Source organism: Stegastes partitus, unplaced genomic scaffold (genome assembly GCF_000690725.1).
Source record: "Stegastes partitus isolate 25-593 unplaced genomic scaffold, Stegastes_partitus-1.0.2 Scaffold637, whole genome shotgun sequence".
NCBI lineage: Eukaryota > Metazoa > Chordata > Actinopteri > Pomacentridae > Stegastes > Stegastes partitus.
Window position 1 is genome coordinate 346,218 of NW_007578368.1, and position 11,422 is coordinate 357,639.

The window sequence follows — 11,422 nt, forward strand, 5'->3', positions numbered from 1 at the left end:
AATAGTAATACTGGCACTGATTCTGATTGCTGCACTTTCTCCCATCTACTTGCATTTTATGTTGTTTGCACTTTATCTCTGCATATTTTAATCTGTTTATATATCACACCATGGTTCCTGCAGACACTAAATTTCATCGTACTCTGCAGTTCGTATATGACTGAGATGATAAAAAAAGAGAAAGTTGACCTGAACTGATATTTGGTACTATCGTGCTCACAGGATTTCTTCTATCTTTGCTGTACGGTGACATTTATGGTTTTGAGCACCTTGTCGATAACTACTGGATGGATTGCCAGAATAAACTGATATACTGCTGTGCTCCCCATCGGATAAACTGTAATGCATTTGGTTAACTTTTTGCCTACTTTATCTCAAGCCACATCATCAAGTCTGAATTTTACGACACTTGTTTTTGACTCAACTCTTGTAAAACTAATGGAATTCCCATCTGCCTGAGGTCAGAGAGTCTCCTCAGCCTGTGGGGGGAGCAGTGAAATCCTTGAGATAAAATAAAAGAAGGGAGGTTGTAAAACAGTAGTGATGTAGTCGTTGTAAAAATCCTGTTTACAGCTGTTTCTTTTCCGCTTCCCTGGTAGAAAGTGTAGATACAGAGGGCAGCATCCAATCTGGCAGAAGTTCCGTAAAACTGCCTTTATCTGAGAAAACTCGTCAAGCTTCTTTTTCTTCGGGCTGCTCCCTGAAAAGAAAGTGTTGTGAGTCATGGCATAGGAGTCACGAGACGTTTGCGTGAGAGTGCATTCCACCAATACATCCTCTTTAGACCTTTGCTTTGTGAAAGGGTTTAGTTTTGCTTTTTCCGCAGTATGTGCTCCAAATCCACCTGACAGTGGCTGTCTGTCTGAGATGTTAAAGAATGATCGGTCGTGCTGTTAAGAGCTGCGTAGGAGGATGCACTGTGTGAGGAGTTTGAGCGATGATGAGAGTTTGTTTCCCAAAAGTTCTCTTGTTAATGTAATCCAGCTGTCTGCGTTCCAGGCCTCGAGCTCGGGCCGTCGCGTGGTGACGAAACTCAACTGACAGCTCGCTTTGGCTAAAGGACGCCGCGATTGTGTGTCCGAGTGAGCTTGTTGTGTGTCCATCGAAACCCTCGCAGGGGATTGAACACACACACATATACACACAGTACAGTACAGTAAAGGCTGGCAGGCTTTTTTTTTTTTTAATGTTCATGCATCAGTTCAGTAGGAGAGGGAAAAAAAACGACGTCAAGTACAGGGGGGGGAGGGAATGGTTGCCATGGCTACAGATTTTGGCTCTCTCTCTCTCCATCTCTCTCTCTCTCTCTCTCTTTATTTCTCTTTCTGTCTCTCTCACTCTTTCTCCCTGTCTGTCTCTCAGACTCCTTGTCCTGTCAGTGGGGGTTGGGATAGATGGTTCGGTTTATGAGCTGAATCCTGTAGCCCTGAGACGTCGGGAAAAGTGAGCCGTGAGATGGAGTAGGCTTTAAGTGGACAAGGCTGTTTCACACTGATGGACACTTACTCACCCAATCCATCCACCACAGTTCACACATACCACGCCAGAAGCATCAAAAGTATGCTTTGTACCGTCTTACAAAGCCGGCTTTTGCTGCTAAAATTGTATCATCCTGTCCAGCTTCTTGCTGATGTGTTGCCTCTTTTTCCGCATCTTAGGCCTTCGTGAAGTGTCACTTTGATTACGACCCGTCCCACGATAACCTGATCCCCTGCAAGGAGGCAGGACTGAGCTTCAGCAGTGGTGATATTCTGCAGATCTTTAACCAGGAGGACCTCAACTGGTGGCAGGTCCGTGCAGCTACCAGCATATTCTTAACTGGAGACTTTTTCTCCACTGGCTTGTTAGCTTGTTCACTTCTTTTTTTTTTCTTTTCTGCATGTGTTTTTCTCCCCTCGCAGGCCTGTCACATAGAGGGAGGCAGTGCAGGTCTAATTCCAAGTCAGCTCCTCGAGGAGAAGAGGAAAGCGTTTGTGAAGAGAGATCTGGAGCTCGCTACCACAGGTACACCTCTTAGCCGCACGCAGCCGAGCAAGAGAAGCGCCTCTCATTATGCAGATTTGACACAGACTCCTCGCTGCACAAACACCCTGGCAACAAAGACAACATCTGTTCCTCTCCATATCATACGAGCATTTCATCTGGCGCCGGCCGCTCGCCCTCCTCTCCCCTCTCCAGTTTGCTCCTCTGTCAGGGAGCGCCGAAGAACTGGTAATGAGCATCGGGGGTGACTCAGGCGGCCTGATCCAATCTGCTCGTTATTAAGCTGCAGGGGCTGACATTCACAAACTACCCTCCCCGAGAAGGAGCCTTGATTGAGGAGTGGTGATAAGACAGCCGTAAATAAAAACCTGATCAATAATGATCTCTCCTCTTAGGAGGCGTGGAGTGAAAACAGGCTGTTTCTTTAGATTTATCTGCTCCGTACAGAGTCCTGAGCAGCAACAAAACAGGTGGTGAGTCATAGCCAGCCGCATGCCCTTCACTTGTGGAGGAGAGGAAGATGACAGCCCAACTGTACTGCCCTTGGAGCCGGGCAAGGACACATCTGTCTGCCAGCACCCTGTGATGCCAACTGAGAGCATGTTTAGAATTAAACATTTGAATCTTCTGGATGGTGAGGTCTGATAATGGTGATGTATTCAGTTCAGATGAAATGTTAATAATTAGCACTCTTTAACGCCAAAGTCACAATTATTTGTTGTCACAGCTTAGAGAGCTGAATTTTTACATCTACATGTACATTTGTACATGTTTCCATGCATGTCCCTCCATATATGGCTCTCTCCCCCATGGCCAAATATTCTGCCGTACCGAACAGACGGTCAGCAGATCGCCTAGTCACAGGTGTTCCCTGGCAGAGGACTGGCCGCACAGACTGATCAGTATTGGTGCACAGTGCCATCTAATGGTGGAGTCTCCCTACAACCCGTTTGGAATTTATGACCTGGCGGAGATTTCACCTTCATAGTATATCATTGTAACAGGGCCTTTGTCGGAGTGGCTGACAGAGATAAGTGTTGGGGGTTGGAGGTCTGATTGTGCTTTGTGTGTCCGTCTCAGGTCCTCTGTGTGCAGGGATGGGTGGCAAGAAGAAAAAAAAGATGATGTATCTCACCACCAAGAATGCAGGTTAAAAAAAAAACAAAACCTCAAATGTTGCATTTTGCTTTGGAAAAGATTCACCTTTCATTTTTTTGAACTTATTTTTTACGCTAATGTGTCTAATGACTTGCTAGAGTTTGATCGGCACGAGTTGCGGATCTATGAGGAGGTTGCCAAAGTCCCGCCCTTCAGGAGGAAGACGCTGGTTCTGATTGGAGCGCAAGGTGTCGGCCGTCGGAGTCTGAAGAACAAGCTGCTGGTGTCGGATCCCCAACGCTACGGCACCACCATCCCCTGTGAGCTGACACTGACACTCAGGATTTTCCTCATTGTCAATTAATATGTAGATTATTTGCTTGATCAATTGGTTTGTGAAATATCAGTGTGTTTTCTCTAATGTCTTGTTTTGTCGACATCATACAGATATACAGTTTACCATCAGACGAGGAAAAAAAACAGAAAATGTTAAAATTTAGGAAGATAGAATTGAGACTTTTTGTCTTAAGACATAATCAGACACATTGATCAGTTATCATAATAGTGGAAGATTATTTAATAGTTGGCAAATATCCAATTATTAGATCGTTATCAACACAAGCTCTATTTTATGCATTTGTTGCACAGTATGCTGATGATGTCATTTTATGTGCTGATTTTCACTTAAAATAATGTCTTTCTGTGTTATGTTGTTTTCTCATTTTTTAATTTCTTTAATTTCTCAAACATTGAGCCTTAACCCTGCATTTTAACATATTTCTACAAGCCAGTGTCAGTGTTCACACAATGCAAACAACTAAACTATACCAAAGTGTTGAAGTGACATTGGCTTTTAAATTTCCTCAGAGAACTTTATCCTGTGGTGTGATATTTGTGGCAGCAGTTTAAAATGGACCCATCTCTGTGCTGGTATCAATCTTCATCACACAGTCACTTCCAGAAAACCAAAGGTGGATGAGAGGGACGGCCAGATGTACTCCTTCATGACTCGCAATGAAATGGAGTGTGACATCAAAAATGGCCGTTTCTTGGAGCACGGCGAGTATGACGGGAACCTGTACGGCACCAAGATCAACTCCATACACGAGGTGATAGAAACAGGAAAGATCTGCATCCTGGATGTCAACCCACAGGTAGACTGAGCGTCTATGTTTGCTTTTCCCCCCTTTTATCTCTTGACTCTGCTTGTTGCCTGTCGATTCTTGTCGTGTTTTCTCAATGTACATGACTCAAGTATAAAATCAGTTATGCACAACTGACGCATTTTCAGGCCGAGCACATCTTCACTATTAATCTAGAAGCATCGCTTAGTGATCAGCAAGACGCTGGAAGCAGCTAATCTTGTTGACACGCATTAAATAAGTTAGAGGAAGACGCTGCAGTTACACTTTAACTACATTCTTATCTTTTTTATTGCATTTGTGTTTGAGCTGAGCAGCCTGTTAGTGATGCAGCCGTTGTGACTCATCTTCACTGTTTCTCTCTGAAGGCTCTGAAAGTCCTGCAGACGTCTGAATTCCTGCCCTATGTTGTGTTCATTGAAGCGCCGGACTTTGAGGTCCTCAAAGCCATGAATAGGTCAGCGATTGAGTCAGGAGTGGTCACCAAACAATTAACGGTGCGTTCTCATTCATTCTCTGCTCAGACCATTAGAATCTTATTTAACATGTTATAAATCACTGCGTCTGCTTGTCTTTTTTCCGTGTTCTTCGCATTGGTTTTATGTGGACGATGTAGCAAACGGATGACGTCACTTTCTTTGGTGCATCTTTCACGATTTAGCAACGCTTGAAACAAAATGTGATGACATTTAAGCAGATGTTTCCTCATACTTTCAATCAGAGGAGATTAAATTGCAACCACAGCTTCCTGATGAAGCCGATTAGCTCCGTTTCTAAGCGTTACACTCTTGTTTGTATCTTTTGATTATATCTAAGGATGTCTTTTTCGTCTTCTTCTTTTTTTTTTAGAACTTATCATATAAAGCTCACATTTAGTCATGAGAAACATACTTTGGTCATTCAGGGACTTTAAACGTCAGTAGCACAAACTTTAGAATCAGCTGAAACTTAACATTTCACTTGCTGCACCCTGAAATAGTTATACTGACATTTTTCACAAAAAAAATGTTGGGTTGTGTGTTATTCTCCCCATTTGGTCTTTCTGTCCACGATCTTTGAAAATAGAGGCAAAAATTCAAAACTTTATATGTCCTTTGGGGCCAGTTTTAGAAATGCATGAAATAACAATCTCAGGTGTATTAGCAGAGGGAATACCTGCTCCTATTTGCTCTGCGTAGAGGAATGTTAATGGATTCGATTTCAGGGCTGCAAGGTGGCTCGGTGGTTAGCACTGTCGCCTCACAGGTACAAGATCCTCGCTTCGCTTCCCGGTTAGGATGCCCCGGATCTTTCTGCGTGGAGTTTGCATGCTCATGCTCTCCCCGTGCAGCGTGGGTTCTCTCCGGGTTCTCCGGCTTCCTCCCACATTCCAAAACATATTGAGGTTAATTGGTGATTCTAAATTGTCCGTAGGTGTGAATGTGAGTGTGCTTGGTTGTCTGTCTCTAAGTGTAGCCCTGTGATAGACTGGTGACCTGTCCAGGGTGTCCCCTGCCTTCACCCTGAGTCAGCTGGGATAGACTCCAGCCGACCCTAGTGAAGATTAAGCGGTGGATAGATAATGGATCTATGGATGGATGGATGGATGGATTCGATTTCAGTTTCCTACCAGTTTCACTGTTTAGTCTGCTCCTCCATCCAATTGACTGGTAGCTCGTTGCATTATTTTGTAACTATTTGTCTCTTCAAAGACTGAAACTCAACCACTTTTCTCCGCAGGACTCTGAACTAAAGAGGACGGTGGACGAGAGCGAGCGCATTAAGAGAGCCTACGGACATTACTTTGACCTTTGCATTGTGAACGACGGCCTCGAAGCGGCGTTCCGAAGTCTACGGTTGGCGCTGGAGAAACTGTCAACGGAGCAGCAGTGGGTGCCTGTCAGCTGGGTCTTCTGAAAGCCACCTCGAGCTCAGGTGCCAGGGTCGCAGGTGGAAGGTGGAAGGACGATTTCACATTGGCGGCTCCAGAGAGCGCTGTTTCCGTAGAGCCGTTGGCGGTGGATGTGTGTAGTGAAGGAGCCGAGCATCATGATTCAGTGCAAATGACCAGCCTCATGTAGAGCAGTTTTGTACAAACTTAGTGTTCCTCCGTTGAGCCTAATGTCAAGCTGTATTTAATTTGTCAGAACCCGGAATAATTCTATTGATGTTTGTTGAGAAGGATTTAGAGTTGATTATGAGGTTTAGTGCAATAGTGTGAGTGAGTGTGAGCGTGTGTGTGTGTGTGTGTGTTATCATAAACGTGGATATAGAGTAACGCATATGTTTTGCAAGTAACAGTGCTCTGTTGGAGGTTTTTTCCTTGAAGGACATTAAACTTTTTAGCCTTTACAAATCTTAAATACTTTATGTAGTGTAATGTTTACATGGGATTGGTAGGACAGACTGGTTGAGGAAAGATACCAAATGTCATATTTGTATCAAATTCTCTATCTTTTACCATTTGATCACACAGTATGATTGTATGTGTTCAGAAATGTGCTTAATCTTGTACGTCTCCACAAATCTGAAAACTGAACAGCAATAGATAATCTTAAATATACATGCAATACATCTATTGACACACACTCTAATGTGCACACATGGCGATATATACATATATATATATATACAGAAACAAAGTGAGAGCAGTGGAAGACATTCTTGCTGAGACGTTTTGCATTTGTCTCGGTTTGTTTTATTTCCTTTCTTTATGTTGAGCATTTGCTGTCCCGTTGCTGGTGAAGCTCTGGTCTGTTTGACAGTGAAAAGATCCGGCCAGTGGATCACAGTGTCGGACTACTGACTGCTTAATTCTCTTGGAGTTGTATTTGTAGCATCAAAAACACTTAAACCCTATTTCAAAAAAAAAAAAACAAGAAAGAAAAATACCTGAAGAAGTAGCCTACAGTATGCACCGATTGTATAATGAAGGCAAACATTATATAACTAAACATTACCGGTCGGACAGTTGGTGAAAGTACTTTTTTTGTTTTGGTTTTTGATGTACAAACAGTAAAAAATATTTATCAGTGGCTTCTAATTCATGCTTACTTTTGCCTTAACATGGTTCAAAAGCCAAGGAAACACTCTATTTTTTCATCATGGAACATTTCACTTCTGTCACTGTACATGTTCCTTCTTAGAAAATAGAAAAAAAATAATTCTGGCAACTTATTTAATATTTATTTTATTTTTCCCTTCAACCTGTAAGTACTGTATTGTAATAAAGAGTGTATAGTATAACATAGAGAAACACTTGGTGCTTTGATGACTCTGCCGGTTTGTAGATGCAGTCGGACAACTACACTGTAGTTTTGATGTTCATATAAAAATGTATTAAAAATGGAAATTGTGCAGAACGTTGCTTCACTGACTACAGTTAATATTAATAATTAGTACATTAAAATCACAACATTACATTAAATAAAATGCAATACTATTTTTGTTTTAAATAGACAAGGCACCTGCGTTGACACTTCACATGGAGTTTAGGTGGAGGATGCCCTGTGCGACCTCACAAGACGTGGGTGGTTGTGGTTAGTGGGTGAGGAGGGCGGGGTCGGCTGTCGAGATGCTGCAGCCGTCGACCAGTAGTGAGGTGCCAGAGGCAGCGTTATTGGATACATCTCGTAGGCCGGCGGTGGGCCGCCTGGCCAGACACCCGTCAACTTGGGGTCAAACTGCATGAAAATAAAGTTCAAAGTTAAATTGCACACACTGTTATTACACAGTGTTTTATTGTGTATATTTCAAATCCTGCAGAAAGTGAAACTAAATAATTAACTTTATTTAACCCGGCCAATTCATTGTGATAGGTCGATTTTGATCTATCATAGAGTTGTTGGCTTGTGGTATAATGGTATATGTTCAATATATGCTGATATAACAACTTAACTGCTTGGAGTGATTCAAATTGTGTCATCAAATAGTTTTTCCAGTAAACCGACTGTACCTCCATTATTTACAATATTCTTAAGCCCTGTCTGCAGCACATGTTGCAGAGCATGCGTTACCACAGAACAGCCAGTGGTGCGGAGTCAAGCTTTGTCTTCATGTTAAGCTTCTTGTGAAATGCTGGAAAATGAATAAATAATAACCCCAATATTTTTCTTTTTTGATAAAACTTAACCATAATCCTGCTCTTGCCAAAAGTCATGACACTCATGCGAATCGCTTCTGTTTGATATGTTAGCGAGGGAGCTAGCTAGCATTGTTTTAGGTGTATCATCAATATTACCAATTAAGATCTAAAGTCACTGTTTCTCAGTCTCACTGTTTTAAGTTTGCACATGGATACACACAAACTGGAGTTTGTAAAGGAAAAAATAATCTCAGTTGTAGTGGCCAAAAATGCCAGTTGACTGTAGATGAGGAAAAGGTTAGTTATGCAAATACTATGCTAAGCTAACTGACTGCTGGCAATAGCTTCGTATTTGTCAAACAAACATGAGAGTAATATCAAATTCCTCACTGAAGTCTGGGGTCTGGCTATCATCAGATAGTCCATAATTCCTTTGTAATTTAAACACCAAAGAATCCTAATTTTACTCTTTGTTTTAAAGCCACAAATAGAAAATCCTTTTGCAGATGTCACAAGTGAAATACTAATCAAACACAATCCCTTTTTGTTCATGGGTAGTTTCTTGTTTGGAAATCAAAACCAAAAATACAACATGTTTTTTTAAATAATTATTATTATTTTAAGGAAAAATTAAATTATGCAGTCTATTTGTTTTCTCTTCAAAAATAATAATGAATAAATAATAATAATTGAAACAGTTTAGATTCAGAGCACAAAAGAGTCATGTGGCTTCTGTTTTGGTTTAAAAAAAAAAATAAAGAAGGAAATTGGTAAAAGAAAAAAAAAAAAAAAAAACTGGACCTGAAACTTTTTTCCCCCCAATTTTGCTTGGAAACAAAGAAGAGAAAGACTTTTCCTGCCATTTTTTTAACTACATCTGAACAACTGATGATGTGGTATTGCTCAACCATCTAGGCATGACGCTGATTAAGCATATTTCCACAACTTTGTTATTTCAACAAGAGTTTATTTTTTTTTTTTTTTTTAAGTTGTTCATTGAAGTATTGTATTCCACTTAGTCCCATAATCAGGTTTTTTCAAGCCCCATATGGGTGGGGAGGACTTTGTGTCTGTCATTAAAGGCTAATTCAGAACAACACATCCTAAATGAAAGATGCTGCTGCATAAAACAGGGCCAGCAGGTTTTCTGAATATTGGACAGAGAGCTTAGATCTGTGTGCACATCTGTTTGCAAAGTGATCCAAAGAAAACAAAAAGTGCTCACGCACCAGGTGGTATGGTGGTGGAAGATCCACAGTGCTGTAGCGAGGAGGAAATCTGTCATAAACTGTGTTCACTTCTGTCCGATCCTCTGGTGAAGACATTGTGCGGGATGCTGAAGACGCATTGTTACCTCGCGCTGGCATGCTCACGTCATATGATCCTCTGTTCTTTTTTGCTTTAACGTAGAAGCAGAGGAGTATGACAGCTATGGAAACCACCACCAGAGGAAATCTGAAAACACATTTTTAAACTTTAACTGCAACAATTCCCTTTCCTGCACTGAGAGATTGATTCTTAACTTAATGTGATAACTTACACATATTGAAAGATAGTTCCTACCGAAGTCATCACTGGAATTGTGTCAACTTGCTGGCATTACTGAGAGACAAAAGAAAAAAGAATTTAGTTTTAACAGTGCAACCAGCAGAGGAGGTTTTTCTGACTTTCTGTGCTGCCTGAAATCAACAATACAATTATGTTCAATAAGGACTTTCATTGACAGTGTGATAAAGAAGTACAATCTGCATCTGCAATCTGTATTCCTTCCTCAAATCTAATGCAAGTTTAAATTAGTATTAAACTCAGCCAACATTTACACTGACAGATTTAACACAGCAATCACTGTAAAATTTAACAACAGAAAAACAGATAAGAAGCAATTTCAGAACCAAAGTTTAAACATATAAATGGATGGGTGTGACTTAATGTCACACGACGCGATAAGGGCGCAGACTTTACATCTCAGTTTATGTGAACTCACTGGAACACTTATACGAGACTTTGAGTACAAACTGTCCCATCGAAGCGGCCCTGTGGCGTTTCACTCACAATGCCGTCGTTTTTAAATTGAGATTTCGTCCATTTCTTGGCAGAATAAAAAAAAAAGTAGCGTGTCGAACAGTCTGACTTTATGGTGCTTGGAGTTTTAAGAGCTGGACCTTCATCCTATAAAAGCGTTGCTCGTTACAGCTGTAGGTAAAAGTGAGCTGAATGCAAATCACAATAACATCAAACACACTAAGAGAACACACAATCTGAGAGAATGACATGATAGCTGGATCATTATATCACGATGAGATGAGTCTTACCTTCTTTAAAAATCCCAAATATGCACAAAGTGTCTTCACCTGCGGGTCGCTGTCAAAGGATAATGTGTCACTTAGGGGAGTACACAGCATGAAGAGCTTTTACAGCATCGTTGTGTTGTTTAAAGGCACAGGGACACTGGACTCAGAGGTGTGCGCTGTGTCTTGCATATTTTCTTGTACACGTGCTACAAAATCAATCAGAAATTTATTGAACTCATAGTTTACTACAGCAAACCATCAATATCAACACTTCTCACACGTCAGCTATTAGATTACTATTCTGTTTCTGCTAACAGCGTATAATTGTTTCAAATGGTATTCAGAACCATTGACTTTTTGCACACTCTATTATATTTTTTTCTTTTTTTTGAAAGGAAAAAAAAGACGGTTTTACTCATCAATCTGCACTGACAGACAGCATGGACGATTAAATCTAACATATACTTTTCTGGAATCAAATTCTAGACATCTTAATAATATTTATTCACATATTATTTATTGGAAACTGGCATTATGCAAATGTCAAATACAAAGCACAGCTACATGTGCTAAAAACTTTTCCCTTTCTTCTTAGTTATGTTGAAAGGAAGAAATAAAACAATACCACCCACCAATACACAACTCATTTAAAAGAAAGAGAGAGATAAGAAAGTAAACACATTCAAAAACTTCACAGAGTCAATAAAACAAACACACACAAAGCAAATGAATTTAGAATATGTAGGAAGAGGGATTTTCAAGGTGCTAACTTGACGTATTGAGATTTAGATGGGGGCCAGAAAAAGTGTATGTACCAATAAATTAACAGGCTGCCATCTTTTATA

General features: G+C 40.8%; 1 protein-coding gene across 1 annotated transcript in view; it reads left to right on the forward strand.

Moving 5' to 3' along the window:
• mpp2b (MAGUK p55 scaffold protein 2b) overlaps positions 1 to 7,564 on the forward strand; it is a 36,215-nt gene extending 28,651 nt beyond the window's left edge. Inside the window, exons 6-12 of the mRNA XM_008289805.1 lie at positions 1,659 to 1,790; positions 1,902 to 2,004; positions 3,064 to 3,132; positions 3,240 to 3,401; positions 4,033 to 4,235; positions 4,592 to 4,720; positions 5,943 to 7,564. Of these exons, the coding sequence (XP_008288027.1) occupies positions 1,659 to 1,790; positions 1,902 to 2,004; positions 3,064 to 3,132; positions 3,240 to 3,401; positions 4,033 to 4,235; positions 4,592 to 4,720; positions 5,943 to 6,119 (975 nt within the window). The 3' untranslated portion in view covers positions 6,120 to 7,564. The remainder of the gene's footprint in view (positions 1 to 1,658; positions 1,791 to 1,901; positions 2,005 to 3,063; positions 3,133 to 3,239; positions 3,402 to 4,032; positions 4,236 to 4,591; positions 4,721 to 5,942) is intronic.
• Positions 7,565 to 11,422: the final 3,858 nt, after the last annotated feature.